At 34.0% G+C, this 24,494-nt stretch overlaps 2 protein-coding genes across 2 annotated transcripts in view; one reads left to right on the top strand and one right to left on the bottom strand.

Annotated features, from left to right (window-relative positions):
• Positions 1 to 528: 528 nt before the first annotated feature.
• Positions 529 to 3,535, bottom strand: LOC136809827 (uncharacterized). Its single transcript, XM_067066384.1, has 4 exons — positions 3,363 to 3,535; positions 2,390 to 2,493; positions 1,425 to 1,532; positions 529 to 708 (listed from the first exon to the last, which is right to left on the bottom strand). Exons 1-4 carry the CDS (start codon positions 3,415 to 3,417, stop codon positions 667 to 669), a joined length of 309 nt encoding a protein of 102 aa, XP_066922485.1. The 5' UTR covers positions 3,418 to 3,535; the 3' UTR covers positions 529 to 666.
• A 2,990-nt stretch (positions 3,536 to 6,525) lies between these two features.
• The window catches only part of LOC136810194 (uro-adherence factor A-like), a 44,873-nt gene continuing 26,904 nt past the window's right edge, over positions 6,526 to 24,494 (top strand). The window contains exons 1-10 of the mRNA XM_067066766.1: positions 6,526 to 6,733; positions 11,345 to 11,396; positions 11,602 to 11,686; positions 11,857 to 11,913; positions 13,635 to 13,690; positions 13,911 to 13,951; positions 14,609 to 14,654; positions 18,860 to 18,932; positions 19,735 to 19,772; positions 22,872 to 22,974. Coding sequence (XP_066922867.1) covers positions 6,625 to 6,733; positions 11,345 to 11,396; positions 11,602 to 11,686; positions 11,857 to 11,913; positions 13,635 to 13,690; positions 13,911 to 13,951; positions 14,609 to 14,654; positions 18,860 to 18,932; positions 19,735 to 19,772; positions 22,872 to 22,974 — 660 coding nt within the window. The 5' untranslated portion in view covers positions 6,526 to 6,624. The remainder of the gene's footprint in view (positions 6,734 to 11,344; positions 11,397 to 11,601; positions 11,687 to 11,856; positions 11,914 to 13,634; positions 13,691 to 13,910; positions 13,952 to 14,608; positions 14,655 to 18,859; positions 18,933 to 19,734; positions 19,773 to 22,871; positions 22,975 to 24,494) is intronic.

Below are 24,494 nucleotides of genomic sequence, written 5' to 3' on the forward strand. Positions count from 1 at the left end.
AAGACTAAAAGAGTATATTAATTTCATAGGGACACATTTTTGGGCTGGCATTTTGTTAACATTGAGAGCTGCATCACATTATCATTGAAAGTTTCTTATCTTAAAATCTTCACGTCTAAGTGGGTAGCGGTTTTCATACTCTGACAAAATGATCGATACAAGGTTCCTAATCGTAACACGTAATTCTTTTTTAAATCTATCGATGGCTTTATGGGCAGCTTCCCCTAGAAGTTTGGAGTATTGTGCTTATTAGGGCGTATTATGTGAAGTTTTTTTCAATTTTTCATGACAAGGCTATTATATTTCAATATACTTGTTAAAAATGTCGAGGGGCAAATCACTAAAATAAATCTTGTACATAATTTTATAAATCAAAACTAAATCAAAAATAAATCAAACATCAAAAATAAATCAAAAATAAATCAGAAATGAAATCTTTTGAAAAAAAATTGACTTTTCAACTTTTTTTGATTTTTTCGATTTTTTTTAATTTTTTGAAAATAATTTTGATTATCAGCTCGTTATAATTTGAAAAAAAAATTCCATAAAATTACTCCTATTCATAAATTATAGAGATAAATCAAAAATAAATAGAAAATAAAAATCATAAATAAATCATAAATAAATCATAAATCAAAAATAAATCAAAAATAAATCATTTTATCGTCACATCGAGCCATTGCAGCTGTCTGTTTCACAGCATTTGTACTAGAAAGAAAAAAATAAAATTGTTATATGCACAGATCTCTATTAAATACTGACTGGATCATCTTTCGCAGCAGTCTTCGCAACTAAAAATTACGTTGTCTACATCCCCGTGTCACATACCCGTTGGAGCCCCCCCCCCCTATCTCTTCGGGCTTTATAGACTTGTGGTTATACCGGGGGTACACGTTTTTTTTTTTATTAGAACACTTAAAATTTGGCTGAGCCTGGATGTGCTTATTTTTTGAGCAATTTTCAGCCTTAAATGTTCTTAAATGCGTTCTTAATTTTTCAGACTACTCTAAATCGACAATATCAGGCAAAATAAAGAGCACATAAAATTGGTACAATTTGGACAATATTTGACTCTCGATTTTAGAAAATCCATGCCTAAGTTGGGTTAAAACTGCTTGAAAAGAAGAAAAATTGTAGTTTCTTGTCATTTTTTTCCAAACTGAGGCTGGGCATGTTCTTACGATGTTCTTAATTTTTCGACGAATTTCAGCCTAAATGTTCTTATAAACTGGGTTCTAATTAAAAAAAAACGTGTATATATGTTGATTAGACAGTTTGAAACAGACTGGAGTTAGATGGCTCTTGAAAACCAGCTAATTATGACCACGAATGAGATTGTTCAAGTCTGTGAAACAAAACAAGATTATCTTCTCTTCAGAGGTCACTCTATTCAACTCTTACAATCAAGAATGTGAATATCTTACCAAACAATCTCTCTCTGCTGATCCACATAATTTGTCACTGTTGCATTGAGTCTTTGGTGTACAACCTTTCATATGAAATTGCCAGGCGTTAAAAAGTTTCCATGAAGCCTAAAAATTATGATAGAATATTATATGAAATGTAATAATTTAACGGAAGATAACAATTTAAACTTAAATTTTGCGGCGCCTGATTTTTTGTCGAATCAGCAATTTCTTTTTGCATAATTCTTCTAAAAATTTGAGACGTCAAACCTTGATGGTGGGTTTAAAAAGAGTTTCAGAAAAAAAGGTTTTTCCCGCAGTTTTCAAGAGCTCTACGTCTAAGTTTTTTTAAACAACAACGGAATTTCGGTTGGAAATTACTTTACGTTTCATAAGCTATAATGGGCTTTTCCAGAAAAGAAATTTACCTCCACTGTTAAGGATATTGATTTTTCGAAGTATCGAACCCCCTGGATATCCTACTTTATTAGTAAAGATATCTACTCTTAAAAATATGCTCAACCCCCTGGATATCCTCTCTTATAAAGATGCTTACCCCTGAATATCGTATTTTTTACTTGAAAAGACACTTTACCCCCTGGATATCCGCTCCCTTGTAGATATTTAACCCTCTGGATATCCACTTTTGAACAAAAATCGTTAACACTTTGGATATCCGATATCCTCAACAGGGGGGCACAGACTATTTCTGGAAAAGCCCAATTAATAGGGGGACAATTTTTGACCATATTTATTCATTTCTACGTGTTGGTAGCGTAGTGGTTTGATCAAAATTGGGGCAATTTGATGAGCCAATTTTCCCAAATTGGTTATTTTTTTTGGTGTCCCCTTTAAAGGAAAATATTTTTGGAACAATTATGTGAGCAAAGCGAGTAGAAATATTTTTAGATATTTTTCCTCTTTATGACTGATGATATCTGCTACCATGCTACTGACTACAAAAAGTTAAGTAAGAATTTAACCTGAAAACACATTTCAGAGACATCACAATGTGCTTCATATTGTTGACTTGAACAGGTGGTCATTGATTTCTGACTGAAACATTGTTGACAACGTAAACCATAAACTATGGAGGAGAAATTCATTAACCTTGAATAGCGCACCGCGCTGAATCTAAAAATAGATTTTATTTTTGACATAATCATTACTCTCGATGTGTTTGTACGAGTTCCAATCCCATCAACCTTTGCGCTAATCTCTTTTGCACGTTTATTGCATCGTTTGACAAAAGATATATAACAGCTTGCACGTATCTTTAATTGAGCTGCGTAATTGTGGGATTGCAACTCGTACAAATGTCAAAAAAAGTGAAAAGTAATAATTATGACGTATGTGTTGCGGAGCGCTATTACCGTATTCCTTCGCATAAGCACCCATTGAAAATTTTCCCTAAAGGAGGGGCGTTTTACGAGGCGTTTTACGAGGCGTTTAAAGGAAGGAGATGTTCACTTGAAGTAACACGGTAATTTGTTTGTGGTGGGTTTAAAGCACTACCAAAACATTAAACCCTTTTGATTCCCTGTTTTGTTCAGTTCATACTGTTTAAAATGTACTTACCTATTGTATAACAAACCAATAGTTCACTGAACAATCGAAAAGCGCCAAAATCGCAAAAATTCGGATAGTGCTGTGATAGCCACTTTTTGGCGATTTTGGCGCTCTTGATTGTTAAGGGAACTATTGGGTTGTTGTACGGTAAGTACGGTAAATTGCACAATCATAACAAATAACACATGGCTATGAGATCGGGGGAAAATACACTTAATGATCGTTGCACTACATGGAAGTTGGGTCGGACAAAAACTACAAATGGCTTTGGGTACGAGATTGGGTCGAATGATGTCTAATGCAGCAACATTGGGGAGACAATATAGATATCTAACCAGTGATGGTTTGATCAAATTATTTTAGATATTCATTTAAAATTAATCTTACCTTTTTTTGAAAATGTCATGAAAACAAATGCCAGAAACAGGACAAAATTTTTCATCTTTGTCAACAGTTTTAAAACTCAGAAAAAAATTCGAATCACACCATCATCAAAATTGTTGTGTGCGTCTGAGTAAATGATTTTTGTTCTCGATAGCGAGCATTTTGTTTTGTGGTTTTTTCCTCTCATCCTTCGTTTTGATAAAAAGAAGTATTATTTTTTATGTTGTATAAGCCAACCTAAAACGAGCACGCTCCATGGGCGTGGCATGGACCTCGTTGAAGAAAGTCATTTTAGAGCGTGTTGGTCGGTGTTAAGAACATCCGAAGGCTTTAATTTAAATTTTTTTAGATATTCTTATAAAAAACGTGTATTTTTGCTAAAAGTTAGCGCGAAAAAATCTAAAGAAAACCAAGTTCTGACACTCATGCATCTCCATAAGCCATATAGATTAGAAGCCTTTTAAGAGATTCTGGGCACATCACGCGTCTGTTATAACTAGTCATAGCTTTCACTAAATGCCCCCACATAAAGATCATGTCAAGCACTTATAAAGCTTTAATGCATTAAAGATTAAAACATTAAAAAATAATCAGGAATAATTGATTGATTTAATTATTGATTGATTGGTTGATTGGTTGATTGATTGATTGATTGAGACATTTGCTTGGAAAAAAAAATTATATTCCATTAACAAAATACTTGAAGAATTCGCAGCTTGATAATTTAATAAAATTTAAAGAAAAGCTGGAACTGGCTGGAAGAGCTTCTCAAAAATATATTTCAAAAATTATGGTATCATTAGCTTACAGTACAGGTTTTCACATCTCCTGTTTGTTTTTTTCTCCTAGTTTCTTTCTTACAACAATATATATCGTGATTATTATTCATAAATAGACCTTTTCTGATAATGCCGCAGACATCTTAGATTGTAGGCAAAATATATAGTGGTGAATAAATCAACAAGGTAACCAATCAGAAATAGCTTGTTTTTTTCATTGGCTGCTATAATTCTCTATTGCAACTTTGCCTAATAAACAATAGTCAAGAGGATACTGCGTATGAAATTTATCAAAAAGTTCTGCGCCATCTTAAATAGGGTGAAATAGAAACCAATCCTAGTTAAGGCCCGGCCTCCACTTGCGTACGCTGTGATTGCACTTCTCAAACAAAATCTTCTATTTTATTGGTAAAAAGAAAAATAAAGAAATGCCATTGTGGTCCATTCAGACGTACATTCGAGAAAAGTTGAAATGCACCTAAATTTTTTTTCAAGTGCATAGTACCCTTTCATGATGCAATCTTTTCTCCAAGCTGAAATGATTGAAGCCATTAGGATGATCGCAGCGCAGACAATGAAGAGACGTGCCTTCAGGAAGCTAGACTTTTTGAGTTTATAGCTATATATACTTTCACTTTATGGTGTTTCTGTATGACTGTCTGTGTACCTAGTCGAGGCCCCCCAGCGGACCCTCAATTCACGCAATTACGCAATTTTTTTTCGAAATTCACGCATTCACGCAAATTTTCCTCGAGTTTCACGCAATAACCCGATTTTTCAGAAATCGGAAAGTATTTTGTGAAAAATCGGGGAAACATTGGAAAATCGGGAAAACTGCACATAATTGGTGGAAAAAAGGGAAAATTCACGTATTCACGCACAAAATAGCCCAGATTCACGCATTCACGCAATCGAAAAGTACATTTTCACGTTCACGCAAGTTTTTGTAATTCACGCATTCACGCATTTTTTTTCAATTTTCACGCATTCACGCAACCAAAAATACCCATTCACGCAATCACGCAAACCGCTGGGGGGGGCCCTAGTCTAACTACCGTTAAATGCCTTCGGGAAGGTCCATCCTAACTTGGAAAGCCAGAATTGGAGCTATTTCACCAAACCACTGGAGCGTAAGTTATTTAGGCTTATCACAACTGCATGAAAAAGTTGAATGTGCGCATGTAAAGTTAAACAAATGTAAACAAACTTTTTGCAGGTTTTTGAAATAGATTAAACACACTGAAAAAACAGTGAAAAAACTCTAAGTGAGGTAAATCTATTTTGAAGACCAAAAGAAAAAGTTTGTTTACATTGATTGACATTCAACATTCATTCAACCACTTTTGGATTCAACTTTACATATGCATACATTCAACTTTTTTGTACTTTGCCGGTTGTTTTACTAAGTTAAGAAGGACTCTCTCGAGTAACGACCATATGATGGTATTTAAAGCTCGAGAAGCTCTATAAACAATAAAGGTAGTTATCAATAAAATGACAGACAAAGATAAATTAGAGTTTGAACAAAAATATCAAATGTACATTTGAAAACTTGAGCAAATTTTTTTAAAGACTCCGGAAAAAGAGTTGAAATCATTGCTGAAGTGAACTTCTGACTAAATTAAAGTAGTCAGTATTCAGTTTCAAAGACAAGAAACAAAATTTGACATACAAAACACTTTTTCCAGTCAATGAATCAGCTCATCATCATCATAACCAGTCTGCCATTTTGCTGGTTTTGATTTGCACAAGTAATATTGTAATTCGTGTTATATCATACACTGTTATGATTTGCATTTATAACACTCGCTTCAGCTTTTCAAAGCTAAATCAAAACTAAAATTGTAATATGTAATAATGGTAATATAACGTAATATGAAAATATGTATACTACCGTCCCGGAAAAAAACCGAACATTTACGGAAGAGACTAACTACGGGGATGTTCGGGCGACAAAACAAACAAACACGCGCAACAAAATTTAGAGATTCCAGTCCAATATCTAAGCGTGAAACTATGAATGCCTCCTCGTCGCTACGCTCCTGCGGGGGCAATAACGGCATTCGACGAATGTGATGACGGTTATGATCTGGGTTCTAACAATGTTTATATCCCAGAAATGGTTTAAAAACATTAAAGAGGAAAATTTGAGTAGTTACAGTAGAGTCTCTTGGATTCTCATTGAGAATCTTTGAATTTCCCATTGCCTTAGAGTGAATACGTGCCGTGTGCGGAATAATCAGGATCTGCTAAGATATTAGTCACTCGATCGCGCGCGGCAAAAGCGCGTTCAAAACGCGCGAAAGTCAAAACTGAAATCGAAAGTTACGCCATTTGAGCGGGAAAAGCATTGAAGAAAGATGGCGGATGAAGATTGTTGAAAATTTTATAATTTTTTTGAATCAGAAACCAACAAAAAACTTCATTGAAACTAATATGCTCATCGAAGATATTTGGAAGTAACATCATTCAATTATAGCTGAATAATGTCAACATTCAATGGAAAACTTCTTGAATATCCATTCGCCTCCATTGACAGATTTGATGGTGAAAATTTGGCATCAACAATATTTTTCTTGTCACATTGTCACAAAGGTATGAATTTTTTTTGTTTTGTTTATCTCAAGAGGAACCATTAGTCAGGCTTATTTTTACTATACGGAAGAGATAAGGGTAACTTTCATTGCCACTAAAAAGCCAGTCTGGAAAGAAGAGAATATTTACGCCAGAGATTTCTTGGCGTAGCCTTTGTGTAAGCCTATGAAATCCAAAGTCTGCGCCGGAGATATCCGGCGTACATGCCTTACTTTCTAGATTGGCTAAAAAGCAGAAGATACTCATGAATTATGCTAAAATAGAACAGTTCATACCGTCAACTTAACAGACAACGGCTCTAATAACTTGGAACGAGTGGTCGAAACATGGAATTGGGGATTTCTGGACGGTCTTTTCACTTACTGTTGAATCTCTTTGACAACAAGTTTGTGTTGATACCTCAACCAGGTTTATGAATTAAACTTTAGTTTAGTCACCATGCCACAATCACAACAACCAAATCCATTCAAAAGCATTTTTTTTTTATAAGTACATAATTTAATCCAGACCCGATCAATCGAACTTGTCGAACCAATCGAACAATCGAACTAACCGAACTCCATCGAACGATTAAAGTTCGATTAAAAAATTTAATCGAATTCTAAGATTTTTTAAAAGATTGTGAGTGTTCCATTAAGTTCGATCAATGGGTTTCGGTTCGATCTGTTCGATAAACCAATTTTGTTCGACAAGTTTGTGCCGCCACCGTATATTAGCTTCTTTTCAAAGCCAAATTCGGAATGTAAATCGGGAAATTACTTCCGATAACGGATTACAAACTTTTCCTGTATCCTTTTAGCGCCAGAGGCGGTTTGTTGGGGTGTAGTAATCCGCCACCCGGCCGTGCGCAAAATTGCAACAGAGGGGCTATGGACTTCCGTATTCCGGATAGAGAAATATCCAGGTACAATAAACGTTAAGCTGTTAAGTCCGGGAACTGTCGAAATGGCAATCGCGTGGCAGGATCCCGGGGTAGGATAAAGTTTTTGCAAGCGAGGGAAGATATGAGGATTTAGTATCATCTAACTAATCGAAGTTTTTACTGACCGAACTAATCAAACTGCTATTGCTTAAAAAATTGTGAGTGTTTGATTAATTTTTTCAATCGAACCTTAATCGTTCAATGGAGTTCAATTACTCCGATTGTTCGATTGGTTCGACAAGTTCGATTGATCGGGTCTGGTTTAATGAAGTAATTAGAAATCTAATGCCTTACACGCGTTGCTCCTCTTGCGCCATCTTTTTGTGTGCCTCTCTCTTGAGACTTTCTTCCAAAGTGCGTGATTGAAGTTACTGTACTGTTTTCGATAAAGATCTCACGATTTTCTGCGGCAGAACAGACTTTTTAAAAATCTGTTTTGGGGTGCACGCGCAAACGTGTGCAATCACTTTTTACACGTTTCTGGTCACAAAGATCTGTTCCTTTTGGGGAGTGAAAACCTACCTGGTGAGAGTAGCGTACACGTTTTTTTTATGAGGAACATGTTTATAAGGAACTTGAGGCTCAAAATGGTCCGAAAAACTAGGAATTGTTAAGGAACTACTCAGGCTGAGAATAACAAAACAAGTCAAGTCACAGAGAGTTAAGCTTGAATTTGCACACATTTACAAAGCCTAAACACAAAGATAACAAAATGTTGACGAAACAACGTTCAATAAACCTCTCTTTTTGCATTTTAGTCCATTGTTATACTTATACATATGTCACATACTTAGCAAATCCAATCTTAGCAGCTTAGTGAATAAGGAAACTGGATAAGGAACTTTGAGGCTGAAATTCTCTCGAAAAATAAGGCACTCCAGGCTCGGAACCAAGTTAAGGTTCCTTATAAAAAAAATGTGTATATATTCACATTCTTTGATATGATTTGCGGTTATGTTAATCAAATGTGAAATGACTTTGGAGGCTCAGTGAAATGGAGGCCAAATTGCTGTCCCATGTTCTGTTAGATAGTCCCACAATGGCTCTTGTCGGTAACAATCCTTGATATTCAAAAAACTTAACATCCTTACAAAAGTTGTCTTTTTTATTTCTCAAACATTCGTCGGGTTCATCATATAAACGCGTGTTTTTTTTTCAAACAACTAAACAGTCTGGGGGTAAGTGTCGAAGTACCACAGAATATTCTTCAAGTAAAGAAGTATCTTTTGGCATTGACAATCAAATATAACACATACATTTATTTGCTTAATTAAAAAATACAAAAAATTAATTTTGCATTCGTGAAAAATAAAAATAAAGAAATGATGGATTATTATTACATATACTAAAACGCCCCCGTCTTTTAGTCTTGTCTAATTTCCAATCTCGGAACTTGCAAAACGCCCGTCCGTCTGATATCTACAATTTTCCGGTCTGTAATTTGTATGACCTGTGACCTGTGACCTATAATCTGTAACCTGTGATCTGTAACCTGTAGCCTCCGGTTTACACTAACCGCAATCAAACCATTGAAACCAAATTAAACACAATCGACTGATTGAAATTCAATTGTCAAACAGGGTTGGATCTCAATAGTATATTACTGCAATTTTCAGATTCTATTGAGATTCAATTATATAGGTTCGTTTGGGGAGAACGCAACAATCTTTTGAATAACTAATTACTCTCCAACAGAAAATTTTTAAATGAAATATCATATAATTGATTTATCTTTTACAACAAAGCTGCTATCTGGGTAAAAGATAATTTATCCCATTTGTACCTGGCTGGAGTAATTTTTTATTCAACAGGCGGTTGCAATCTCCCAAAGGACTATTCGTAATTCAATAAACCTTTGCTAGTCTGGTTAGGATGCCATGTTGAATTTCAACAACTCCAGCATTAAAACAATGTTGCGAATAGATGAATGCACACTTAAAATAAATATGCATTAATAATGATTGGGATTTTTTTATTTCTATGTTTAGATTGTTCTACCCACCCGCCTTGTTGGGTTACTATGTACGTGTGTCCTGTTGCTAAGACCTTTGCTTGAAATTCGAAAAAGAAACCAAAATATATAGGTCAAGACTACCTTTAAGCTTCAGGCCATCATAGCATCAGCCCCCCCTTACTTTTTGGGGGCGGGGGGCTAAGAAATATTTTGGCCTTTAAAGAACCTGGGGGCTAAAATTACCAAAATATTTGGGGGGTTCTAGATTGTTGGGGGGAGCCTAGATGATCTGACTGAGACTCTGGGGGCTGTTTAGCTAAATTCAAAAGATCTGTTATCTTACTATTAAATCAAAATATAAAAAGCAAAAGATTTGTAAACATAATTATTAAAACTAGTAAAATTTAGTTTTCATTTATCAGCACTGTACTCGCATATATTTTTTATTGACTTCTCTCTACGGGGACGGAAGAACAATGTTTTTGTTTTTGTTTATCTTGGGACCTGAAGTGTTAGGGGACCTAGCACAAGACAATTTTTTGGGGGAGCTAAATTGTTGGGGGGACCTTACTTTGTTGGGGGGGAGCTAGAAACCTGGCTGAAGCTATGGCCATGAGTTAATCACAATGTCATGTTGAATAAATTAAAAAACTACGAAAACTGGATGAAAATGCAAAAAGGTCTACTATTAGACATGACATAGTTATGTACAAGTAAACAAGTCATGTTGCAACTTTCTGACTTTTATAAAAATTGAGAACTAGAAATGTTTGGAGGCTATGAAAGTCACCCCACTCTTACAACAGTTAAGGACTGATTGATCTTTTGAGTAATATTTTTTTAAATAATTACTTTATAAAACAAAAGAAAACAGACAAAGATCAAAGAATTTTACTGCAATTTGTGATTGATAACAAATTTTTGCAATTTTAAAATTTGTACATACCTTATTGGAACTAATTTTAGCATTTTTCGCGTTTTTTGCGGTTTTTGGCAAAACTGCAAAAATTTGATCCCTCGAAATACAATTTTTTTCAACAATTTTATCAAAAAATTTGAAAAATCCCTAGGAAAATGAAAGAAATTTGTCCAAAAAGGGCAAAACTGCAAAAATTAAAACCCTCGAAATGTAATTTTTTCTATTCTTTTTCGAACGCAAATATTAGTTCTCGCAAAAATTAGTTCCAATAAGGCATGCATGCAGTCACATTATCAATTTATCAATGTTTCCCTTCCATGTCCAATCCTGATGGGAGGGTGAGGGAGGGAGGCTTCATAGATTGACTCTAAGAAAACCTATACAATTTCAACCTGTCTGTCTCGATACTGGTAAACAGTTGAATAAAATACAATGGGGAGATACAGCAAAGGCATATTTAGCTAAAGTCTTCAGGGGACCTTTCAACTTTGTCTTTTGGAAAAATTGCAATTGATCTTTTGCTTATCATAATGTCATATTGAATTAATATTCTTCCAGCATCAAAATAACGAGAGCAGATTTTTTCATACTTTTAGTAATTAGTCTCTATATAGAAAATTAATTAAAAATTGAACTTGATAAAGACAACCGTTGAAACGTCGCATACACAACTGTGTTTTTAATGTTCACCTTTAATTTTTGACACAAATATACATTGACTTTTACGTTCACTAGAAAATTAATTAGTTACTTTAGTTGCAGTTGAAATAATTTCTGTCTTTCATTTTCATGTTGTTTTATTTTTATTTTGCTTAGATCACATTGAGGGACTTCTTGCAATTGATTTTATTGAAGTATTGCGGAAAAGGTAAATTGCAACACTTCTTTTTTTGCTGAATAGTCATTTTAAATTATTCTAGACACTTAGTCCACACAATATCTTTCACAAGAATGGGACCTTTTGAAACCCAAAAATTTTTCAACAAATTTTTAGTTTTCGACTTGCAAAATCGATTAAGAATTAGTTTCCTGTATATTTACATAGAATGAACCTTTCATTTTGCTTATAGTAGAAGAACAGTGAAGCTCTACACTTCAGAGACAACAAAAAATTTAATGAGCTGTGATGATGAAATGGTTCATTTGCTTGAATTCACGGTAAGATTTGCATTATTAATATTTGCTATAAAAAAATCTTTCGTTTTAACTGCATTTTAAAGTCTGGAAAGCTATTCAAAGCTTTTACATTTTACTTTTTTATTCACTTTTTTTGTATAATTTTCTTTACATTTTCTTTTATTCAGTCTTTTTACTTGTACCATTTTTAGATTGGTTTGCCCATTCACCAGCAACAAGTACTCACTGTAAAAGATCATCAGAACAAGGTTCCTTGCTTTTCTATGTCACAAATTTGTCTGCCTTGCCTTACTGTATCGCATATAAAAAGGTGTTGATGTCGTTATTGCAAAATATTGGTCATTGACACCTAAAATCGTGTAAAATCAATAAAATCTTTGAATTCTCATAACTTTTGGACTACTTATCAAAATCGTTATAAAGTATAATTTAAAATGTAAAAATATGTTCAATCGGGCCAGAAACTTAATGATAAAAATTAACAGAAGCATTTTTTATTTTTGTTAAAAATTTATTACAAGACGTTTCGATGCTCTCCGAGCATCATCCTCAGTTAAAATGAAATTCGTTTCAAAAAACTTGATTAAAAGGTTAAAAAATCTGGTCAATTAAAAAGTCATTAAAATAAATACAAAGGTGCTAAATGATCAATAAAATATTAATTGTTTCTATTTAAAAAGTAACAAAGGAACTGATTTCTCTTGAACATTGAGTTTGGGATGTTTTTGTTTAATAAATAATGCCTCGGAGAGTTTTCTTTTAAAATTGTTTTTATAGCCCGAGCCAATAATTTTCATATTTTGCATGCTTATGCGTGAATGACCGGTTTGTTTGGAGTGACGTAACAAATGTGAGTTGCAGTCCTTTTCAGCATGCTCGTTTGCTCTAATCGCTTATTTACAAATGTACCTCTCGAAACCACCATAAACATCATATTGAATCGTATTTACAACAAAAAAGAGATCAAAACTACCATTCCAAGAAAAGAAATGAAAGAACTGCTGTATTTATGTACCAAATCAGTCCAATTCACCTTTGATAATATGTTCTTCTCACAAACTGACGGAGTTGCCATGGGATCACCACTGGGTCCAGTACTTGCCAACATCTTCATGGTTGAGCTAGAACGTTCGTCTGTACCCAAAATGCGAAAGATAATGTCGACGAACAGCCGGATTTAGATATTGACGAAAATTCGACAAAGAAATTGCAGATTTGTTTACCTTACCAAGGAGAAAAAGGTGAACTCGTTACCAAGAAAATGAAAAACTATTTAAAGAACTGTTTACCTAACACAGAAACTCGCGTAACTTTCAAAGGTACACGACTCAGTTCTAATTTTTCTATCAAAGATAGAATTCAAAATCAACACAAACATAACATTGTATATGAGGGCCAATGTCCCGATTGTGACGCCAATTACATTGGAGAAACCGAAAGAAGATTTTTAATTAGAGCAAACGAGCATGCTGAAAAGGACTGCAACTCACATTTGTTACGTCACTCCAAACAAACCGGTCATTCACGCATAAGCATGCAAAATATGAAAATTATTGGCTCGGGCTATAAAAACAAATTTTAAAAGAAAACTCTCCGAGGCATTATTTATTAAACAAAAACATCCCAAACTCAATGTTCAAGAGAAATCAGTTCCTTTGTTACTTTTTAAATAGAAACAATTAATATTTTATCGATCATTTAGCACCTTTGTATTTATTTTAATGACTTTTTAATTGACCAGATTTTTTAACCTTTTAATCAAGTTTTTTGAAACGAATTTCATTTTAACTGAGGATGATGCTCGGAGAGCATCGAAACGTCTTGTAATAGATTTTTAACAAAAATAAAAAATGCTTCTGTTAATTTTTATCATAATTTAAAATGTGTGAAGAATCATGATGTCATGAATTTTTCTGCATCGTAAACATCTCAAGAATCAATTTTAAAAGAATTTTTATTTTATTTTCAGAATCAAAATTTGGTTGTTACCTTATTGACAGCTGGACATTGTGTTGGATCTGTCATGTATGAAATTTCAAACTTCAAGAAGTTTTCACCCGTTAATATTAATAATCTTAATAATAAATTTTCAAGTTCTGACTTCAATGAAATATCAAGCTTTATGAATTATAAATTTTAATCAATTAATTTTAATTGTCTTTATAATAAATTTCCAAGTTATAATTTCAATCTGTGATTGACAGAATTAATTTGAATTATCTTTCTTTTTTCTCTATACTTTTAGGTTTCTTATCGAAGGATCAGGTGGTAAAGTATTGTACACAGGTAAATTTTTTAGAGTAAATCGTCGCATCAAAACAAAAAAGCTTTAAGTCCAGTTTTGTTGTTTTGAGAAAATCGACTTTAAATTATTTTCCTTGAATCCTGAAAAACCATTAACATTTTTGAAATATTTTTGTGTTAAAAAAACTTTACGTTTCCACGCTGGACTCAAGGCTTTTTTGCCCTAAACTGATGTGACTCAAGGCTTCTTAACCCTGAAAATAAAGTGAAAAATTCTTATTTTTCTAAAACCTTTAAAAAATCGATAAAAAATGGGTAATGGTAGCATCGGTATGGTCATAATTCAATTTTCCGAAAAATGGACTTAAAGCTTTTTTATTTTGATGCAACAAAATAAACCCATATATCCGCTTCACATCATTTTTTATAAATGTTTGCAAGTAAAAATCTCTAAAGGCTAAAAGTAATCTTTAATGTAGGATGTACCCCTGTCTTTGGTAAAACAGCAGATTGGTTGCAAGTGACGTTTTGGCTAGAAAGAAAATAAGAAAAGAAAAGAAAATCTACATAGATTCATGAAGTCATTGCAGTGGTTCGTCATGAAAAGTAAATGTTTTGCTATGGAAACTCTGTTCTAAATAGTTTACAGTGTTATTTGCTGTGAATTTTGAAACTTTTACCCTTCACTTCTTTTTACAGGTGATTTTCGATTGGGAGGAAAAGAAATTTCAAAAATCCCTACAAGGTTTGTTACTTGATAATTTTTATTTTGTATTAATATCTCATTCTGATCAGAGACAATACTAAAATCTCCTAGATATCAGTACGAAGGTTTGCAAGAATTCTTTCATACCAGCAACACTGATAATTTTGACACAGACACCATCCTATTTTGGTCTTTAATTTGTCTTGCTCATTGCCGTCTCGTCTCCCTAATTAAAAACTTGTGGCTTCGCTTATAAATTTTTTTCATGTTTTATTTCACTAAAACTAGATAGGTTTTTTTATCTTAAATATTCAAATAAAAAACCACGTACAATTTTATTGATTTTGTTCTACTGGTGCTCTTGGTCTTGATGGTTCCTCAGTGATTGTTGTGAAGAAACGTATGGTGTCTTTATCACGACATAAGTAGACAAGGGAATTGACTCCACAACATAAAAAGGTCGGTATCATAGCTACGTAGAAATAATTTAAACGACTTCGAAACATTGATAAATCTTTAACAACGGTTAAAATAATATAAGACATTACTAAAAAGTACGAAAGGATCGGTAAGAACAATATAGCGTCAATTTGATGAAATTTAATGTCATAACAGCTTTATATTGTGAACGCAGTCGAATCTCATTGCCAGCAAATCTTGGTGAACGTCTTAAGTACAACATGGATGATAGATTTAGATATACAACGGTCGCATTTATACTGAAAAATAACATCCTAGTTACGACCAACCAGGAAAATACCACATTTGGTGTGAGATATCCAGGGTTACTAAAAAGATAAACTGTCAAAAAGGATCCACCAAGACAATTCAAATTCCATATTACCAATAATATACAAACGGTTTTTGTTTTAATAGTTTTTAATGGATTCTTAATAGCTGTTCTTCGAATCATAACAATTAATAAAAATGCACCCATACTACTAAAGGTCATGAATGAACTGATTGCAAATCCTATAAGACCACCATTGAACCATATGCATTGGCTATTGCCAACTTTGCCAGAAACCGCCCTTACAACCATGACATCAATACTGTATAACATATCTACTATTGACAGATAGACATAAAGCTTCTGAGATAATGAAAGTCTCTTGTATGCCTTTATGACCCCAAATATCAAGGTCAAATTAGAAATGAAAACACAAATGGAACATGCTTTCCAAATCCAATGTTGTATCTTCATAAGTCCATTATCATTTTTTGAAGTTTCCTTTTTAATATAATTCTGGTCATTAGTTTGGTTCGGATGGAACGTGAAACAGTTCTGAAGCATTTTCTTCATAAGGTTCCTCTATATCTTTTCTGTAATCTGGGGTCAAAAAACAATAACAGTATGGGTTGTACACAAACAGACACGTATTTTTATAAGAACATCCAAAATGTTTGAAGCCTTTGGTTCTCCTTAACTTTTTGAATTTTAAGCGTAAAAATGTTCTTAACATGTTCTTAATTTTACCTTTTTTTGAACAATTTTGTCCATTTTCCTAAGAAGTTGGGTGTTTCAGAGACCGCATAGCCTTAGAATGTTCTTAACTTGTTCTTAGAATTTTGGCCATCGAAGCCTAATGTTCTTATATAATTTGTTCTTATAAAAAAAACGTGTAGAGAGGCTAGGCTAGCTGAAGGATGTGCGCCTAAATGTTGTGCGTTTGGCTTTCCCCAGCTTGAAAAATGGTCTTGATGGGCCATCTTCTTAATGTTTAGTAATAAACTAAATTGATGATTTGAATCCAGCACTAAAATAGCAATATAAACTTTAAAAGAGTGATCAATTTTTCAGTATTTTTTTCTGCATTATATTCTATTATCTGTATGAATCGATTGGATGAAGAGCTGAACTCAGAAAAGTCTTTTCTGGGTGTGGATATAAAAAAGATTTAACGTCACTTTAGCATCATCAAAGATAATTATACATATATGAAACTGTTTGCTAACCTTGCAAAAACTATGCGAAAATTTACTTTATGCATTAAAATTGTAGGCCATTTCGTTCAGACCCTGTGAAGTAGCGCAGACAGGGGTGAAGGAACATTTGCTTAGGAGGGCAGATTTAAGCTACACAGTAATTATGTTTTTGTGCCACGAATAGGTAATTGCTTTGCCATAAAAATCTGCTCTCCTATGCAGATCGTTCTTCACCCCTGTCTACGCTACTGCTGTGAAAACAACTGTCAAGTCCTATTATTCTGAGCTATCCATGTAAAAATATGGATTCCATCAAAGTCTTTTTTCAAAGAAACAAAATGCACAACATCCACTGACCTTTATATATCCCTGGACCAGGTACTCAATCCCGGCCAACCAAAAATCTTTTATCGTTTTTTGAAAATGCATCGATAGCGCTAGGATCTACTTTTCCTCGAATACTTTTGATCATGTAGCGCCGTTAGACGTTAATTAACATTGCAATGGCTTCTTCTCGGGTACCAATTCTAAAAAAACTCCGATTAAAGATGGCGGTCCAGGGATAAATAAAGATCAGTGATAACATTCTCACTTGAGGTTGTTTGTGAAACACGATGATGACTTTTAGACTAAACAAACAAAGAAGATCTTCCTTGTTTGCTAAAGTATTGTAAAATGTGCTGAAAAGTCATTGATCTTAAAATATGGGGGGGGGGTTCACGAAATTAAAAAGAAAACACCAATTTCGTCAGCTACACATTGTTTTATAAGGATAAACTATATAAAGAACATAAAGCTTCGATGGCCAAAATGTTAAGAACAAGATAAGTACATTTCAAGGCTTGTTGGGACCCTTAAACAAAGACTTCTTAGGAAAATGGAAAAAAATACTCCAAAATGGTGGAAATAAGAACATGTTTAAGAACATTTTTAGGCTTAAAACTAAAAAAATTTAAGAACATACAAAGGCTTCAAAAATTTTGGATGTTCTTATACTTCACGATTATCATAACAAAAATAGAGGCCTATATTTTGGTTGTAAAATTTCACTTTACCCATCATCACCACAGTTTTACAGCCACATCATACCAAGAATGAACTATTTTCACCAATTTCACCCAAACTAAATGTTGGAAAAAAAACAAATCCTGGGAACCAGCCATGGTTTACGCAATTACAACACGCTTTTTTTATAAGATAGTGTTTTTTCGTTTCGTAATGGATATTTTTAACTTTTTGAGGAAAATCATCCTAAAATATTCTTACAGCATTCTTAGGTTAAGAGAGTCAAAATTCAAACTCGAAGCATAAAATGTTTTTTTTGTGAAAGTGTTGAGCTTTACTCGGGGATAATTGACAGCTTATAGATGAATATGCTTTGAAATGGCATTTTTAGGTTTTGTAGCTAAATTCCATGATGGCAATATTCTTATCATATCCATAGATTTTTTGGCTTTTTTTTTTTTCATCGTGGACATTCTTATAAAGAATATTCTTATAAAAAAAAGCGTGTAAATGAAATTAGTTTTGTAATAAGTTGTATATATTTTGTATTTGATCAGTAAATAACGTTTTGCAACGACATTTCAGGTTGAAAGTATCAAAACTCTGATTACGGAGATAGAGAGAGAGAAATAGTCGACATTTTTGAGAGATTTAGGAACTTTTTTCGAAAAAAATAAACAAATTGACGAAATTAAATTTAAGAATGAAATCTTCCTATTATTGAAATTTCCACGTAAAAATAGGTTTCAAAATAGATTTCACGCTTTAAAAAAAAAAAAGATAATCAATACAATTCATAAATATTTATATTTAGAGCATATGTTATCAAAAAATATTTACTTCTATAGAAAAAAGGTCCATATCCGATACAGATAACTAACTTCAGAGTTCAGAAAACCAAAGAGATTGTGTAAGGTTTTCGAAATGAATGGTCGATTTCTGCAATACCGAAATGTCGTACGCCCAAAACAAATAAGTAACCTTCATTGATTTTTAAAAAGATAATTTTCCCCTTCCATTTGCCATTTTTGCCAAAGAATATTTAATAGACCTTTTCATAAATTACGTCACGAACATCACTTGCCTCGTTTTGAAATTATTGCCTAGGTGATTAATTCCCAGTGGATTTTATTAAAATTACTTTCTATTCATAAAAAGATTATTTGATGTCTCAAGGGATATAATCACCATGGTAATTGTTTGAATACGAGGCAAGTGATGTTTGTGACGTGATTTATGAAAAGGTCTATTGTTGAATGTTTTGCAGGGAACTGATGTTATCCTACATCATGATTTTTATTTCCTTTTTTTAGTTTTTGCAATGTCAAAAGCGTTTACGTTGATACTACGTTTTGTTGTCCACTCGTTCCTGACTTTCCAACAAGAGTAAGTAGCGGTTCTTTGTATTTCTTGTTTTATCGTTTAGCGGGATTTTAGTATAAAAATATAAATTTGTTTAGAGTGAATGCTAACTTTAAGTTTGGTATTGTTCAAACTTTGGCTGAGCTTAGATTTCAAATCTTAAGCTCGCAATATCTTGATGCTTGGCTTAAAAGATTCTTGGTTTACCGTTACCCGACCCTAGATTTTGGTGGTCGGTCGGTTGGTCGGTCGAAATTTCTTTTTATTTTGGTCATTCATGGAATTGGGCTTTTCCAGAAAAGAAATTTACCTCCACTGTTAAGGATATTGATTTTTCGAAGTATCGAACCCCCTGGATATCCTACTTTATTAGTAAAGATATCTACTCTTAAAAATATGCTCAACCCCCTGGATATCCTCTCTTATAAAGATGCTTACCCCTGAATATCGTATTTTTTACTTGAAAAGACACTTTACCCCCTGGATATCCGCTCCCTTGTAGATATTTAACCCTCTGGATATCCACTTTTGAACAAAAATCGTTAGCACTTTGGATATCCGATATCCTCAACAGGGGGGGGGGGGCACAGACTATTTCTGGAAAAGCCCATTTTTGTCTACATCTTGTAATTTTTGAAGAAGAAAAAATTCTCTTCGTTGAATAGTAATAAAAGTTTTTAGGTCGGCAAGTTTAGAGAAGAGTTGGTCGGCTGACGGCAAACCAACCAAGTCCAGCCTGGCAGACTTTTATTTGAGGAGGGACGGTGTAGTTAGTCTAAAAATACTTTACATTTTAATTCTAACATCTTTTAATAAATATTTTTAGGTTGACACTACGGAAGCAATTATTTCAATCGTTAAAAGGTAAAAATTTCATTAGCTCTGTTGTATCCTCAAAATTTCTCATCCCTAGTTGATTTTTTTTTCATACAAATGATGTGTTCTAATTTTCTAGGAAACTTTTATTGAACTGAAAATGTGGTATGAAAATCTAGAACGCATCATATTTTCTTGATTATATTGCTACCCCCCATCAGAACACAGCATCATTTCTCGCTGATGAGAAACATAAGCTAGCTCATGCGATCCCAGCTGGCACAAAACGTTGTTTCAACGTTTATCTAACGTTCACAACGTCCATATAACATTAGATGAAGGTTGAAACAACGTTGTGTGCCACTTTTTGATAAATAACGAGATTGCTCACGGGAATTTTTTGACCCGCATTCCGCGCGATCGTGTTCAAACGCCCGCGCGTGTACGCTCTGTGAATTCTGTCTGCTGTATATGGGTACTGTATGTAAGAAAAAGCTTCTCTTTTCAGTCTTTTGAGACTTTAATTTAAGGAGATTGGAGAGAGTGTCCCATCCCCCCAGATGGAAATTCTAATTTCATAGGCACTAGCAGGGTTTACAGCCCGACAGCCCGACAGCCCGTTTGCTGCAGTCCCCTGCCTTACAGAATTGGAATAAGTCAAGAAGAGTCACTCTTCAACTAAAGAGTCCTAAAAATTTCGATGAGTGATCGGCTCCCGCATGTTTGAAATGATCTAAAATCATTTGTTTAAGAAGTTAATACCTTGACAGTGTAAATAAAATTATACAGGTCATGGCAAATAAAAGTATGGTATTATTAATTATTGTTAACCCACATTGTATCAGCTCTAGTGGCTTAGTGGATAAGGCGTTGATCTGGCATGAATGAGAGTGTCATTTTTGAGAGTTCGAATCCTATACGGTGCGTTGAAGTTTGTTATTTTGTCAGCATTGACCAAACTTTTTCTGGTTTTATGAGCTCTCTTATTGAAATTTAAAAAAATTCCCGTTATAATTTTAAGAAACAAAAATTTTGTAAGTAGTGTCACCTCAGTGCAGTTTGACTCAAGTACAGTATTTCAAAATGGATCAGGTTGGTTAGCAGGTGGGTGGAGAGTCAAGAGTCATGACTTTCCCTTCTCTTGAAAATCCAGTATTCCAAAACTTTCAACTAAAAAAAATGCATACAAATCGACTTTCGTTTTTTTTTATTATCTTGCAAACACTTTTTTCAGAACCACAAGTGAAAATAAAAGCAAAACTGACTGAATATGGAGCTAAAAAATGATTGACAGGTGCGGGTTTGCTCGCGCGGGCTAGAAATTCCCGTGAGCAATCTCGTTATTTATTAGAACGTTGTGTGCCAGCTGGGATGCCCTTATGAGAACAGATCAAAATTTCTTGCTGAAACATACTCTCAAAAATAGAACACATCAGAATAAAAGATCGCCCCGTCGGCTGCTTCGGTGTTGAATATTTTGTTTGACAAATTCCGTCAAAGATTTTGTTTTTGAATTTTATAGCATAATAAAAATGAAAATCGATTATAATAACAAAACCAGACAAAAAATCCAAAAAACAGCGAGGGGTAAAGGTTTTTTGCGCAGTAATTTTTTCTTTCGTTTTCAGGAGGTTTTGTTGTTTATTGACTCTCTTTACGCGACTATAAGAACCTACAATACCGGGTGCGCCACAAAAAAGTTTCTCTTTTTAAAATGAATTTTCTCGAGGTCTAGAAATCTAGAAACAGCCAATTCTTTTTCATTGGATAGAAGAAGGATAAACTTAAATTTTGATGGGTCATTTATAAAATTTGGTTCATTAGTTCAAAAGTTATGCTCAATTTAATAAAAAAGTTACTTTCAGAAAATGCTCAAAAACGTTAAAAATCGACCTATCAAATTGAACAGAAGCATAATTACATGATACATCAGTATTTTCGTTTCAGTCATCAAAAATGATAATTAGCTGTCTAAATGACCTTTTGTTATATAAAGGAAGGTTGAATTTCAATGAAAGGAAGAAAATTCGTCGAAAAAGGCAGAAAAATCTGGTAAAATTCATAAAAATACTATACATACATCAAAAATACATCAAATATGGGTTTCGAGGTGGATTCAGTCTTACATAGACTTTATCCAGTCTAGAACCAAAAATCTGAGAATAATTTCGGTAAAAATAAATTAAATTGATTTTGATGAAGATTTTAAACCCTTTCGACCCTTCGATTTCAAAATTTATGTGTTTAGTTACTGAAAAATGCTCTTAATCATGTAAAGGCTATTGCGATTGCCAAATTTAACATAAAAATTTGATAGGTAAAATTTTAACGTTTTCGAGCACTTTCTGAAAGTAACTTCTTTATTTATTAAGCATAACTTTTGATCTAATGAATCAAATTTAATAAATGACCCAATCAAAATTTAAGTCTATCTTTCTTTTCTCCAATGAAATAGAAATGATTCTTTTAAAATTTTTAGATTTCGAGAAAATTAGTTCCAAAGAGAGAAACTTGGCGCACCCGGTATTTGAGACAAAGGGGATTTCCCTCAAGTCTTACGACCTCAGGATCTTAGGATCTCAGGATTTAAAAGTTCAAATTTGCACCAATAAGGCTTGGGATATAGCCTAGATGCCACTAGGCTACGTCATATCTTCCTTCGTTTCGAGCGTAAAACTCCTACTCTTCGGGCTATGAGCACTCCTCTTGTTTTGAATATTGAAATTCTCCAGATAAATCGCATGCGCACTGAGGTTTTAATGAAACAATAGAGAGTTTCGAAACCTAAGCCAATCAGCTGTGTTTTAAACATTCTTTTATTTAAAATCTCTATTGATAAACATCTTTTGTGAATGTTGTCTATTATGTTTAAACCTATTAATAAGCAATTCCCGGTGGGGGTCACTAGTGGCCGCCTATAGCAGTGCCTATAGACCAAGAGTAAGGCCTAAAAGCCTGGATCTGTCTATTGTGTAGACTAAGATGCCACCGAACCCCTCCAAAATCGAAATATTCAATGAAAGAAAATTGAAGTGCTAAAATTGCAATTCTCGCCCGAACTTTAAATTCTGAAAAACGTTAAAATACACTAAAATCTCAATATATTTCGACCATGATTGTAGTCTAGATTTTTATTTCATGTCATAGTTGGATAGAGAAAGGACCAAATTACATGATACATTTAAAATGTAAAGGAAGATACGGCTACGAATATATTATGAAAGAAGTTGCAAAGAAATTCAAAACAAAGGTGAGGTTTTCACTGGGGTGAGGTTTTCTTTGGTACACAATGCACTTCTGTCTTTCTTGATTCTGTGATAGTAGTGAAGTTAAGTAAATCGGTAAAATCACGACGACGACCGAAAATTTAACAGGCTAGTGAGTTTCAACCAATCAAATTTCGTATTTCCACCAGCCTATTACATTTTTTGTCCGTCGTCGTGATTATCCTGGTATGCTTAACCTCAGTAGTGTGATGTTCGCAGAAGATCCAATGGGGGCGAACACCACACTATTAAATATAGTGGAGGACTAGGTGAGACAGAAGAGCGATCCGTAGCATGAAGGTAGAGCATCCAGCTACGGTGTGCAAGGTTGTGGGTTCGATCCCCAGCCGGGTCATACCAAAGATTCCCAAAATGGTACTTGATGCCTCTCTGCTAGATGCTCAGCAACTAAAGAGACGGATCAAGGGTAAGTGGAGAAATCCAGGGAAAGGAGTGGCGCCCTCCCCTACCTTCGGGTAGACAGCTATCGAAAGTGGAGCCTTCGGGTCGCCCTCGACTGCGGTCGCAAACTTACTTACTCACTACTGAGACAGGAGATAGAAAATGGGGAGACAAGGTGCATTACTGTACGACAGTCATCCTATTCCTATTATATTCAAATAAATCTTAAAGGTTTTGTTTTAAGGAGTGATGTCGTTTGATCATTCATCATTTTGATTTACAAGCTTTTTGATATTGAATTGACACGGATGCGGCGCAAGATTGGTGAGAAAGATGAAAAGAAAAACCTTTTTTTTGTTTATATCAGCACAATATAACAATAGGTAGACAATGTCCTGATATGAAACATGTGTCTGATATAAAACGGGAACACTTATGTAAAAAAGAATCCTATAACTTACGCGCAGAAACAACCAAATCCATCTCAAGCTCCAAACAGGCAAACTAAGCGAGACAAAACATCTACAATTTCATATTCAACCGGAACGAGGGCGTTCCGGTTAAGGATAGCGTTTCTGGGCGTAGTACAGAGGCAATATAATCGCATCTGTACAATTCCCTCACTATTGCAGATTTAACTTTTCCACGTCACTTAATTCTTTGGTGGTGGTGTTTAGTATGTTCTATCCATAAAAAAACTTGACCCTGGTTTTTGTCTTTTGATAGATGGTTAGGAGTCAATATTTTATGTGGATAACCCATTAATCTTTCGATTGCTCACGGGATCCACGGGCAACCGGTTCGGTTAACTGAATATAACATTGGAATAAGTGGAAACTCGAACCACGAACCCCTGGTGGGTTTTAACGCTGACGCTATAGACCAATATGAAAATTACCGAAATTAAGCATGAAGCTGTTTACTACGATCGAGACCAATGATGTTAGTTTTTTCGAGGACTATTTGCGAAATTAGGGGCTAAAAGGCACGAAATCTCTCTTTGGCGTAAAATCTCAATAAGAATAGATATCATCTTTAACACAACGCAGAAAAACTACTCTGACTGAAATAATTTCTAGTTAAGTGCTGTTTATAAAAGGTA

Source organism: Clytia hemisphaerica, unplaced genomic scaffold (genome assembly GCF_902728285.1).
Source record: "Clytia hemisphaerica strain Z4C2 unplaced genomic scaffold, Clytia hemisphaerica genome assembly, whole genome shotgun sequence".
NCBI classification, from domain to species: domain Eukaryota; kingdom Metazoa; phylum Cnidaria; class Hydrozoa; order Leptothecata; family Clytiidae; genus Clytia; species Clytia hemisphaerica.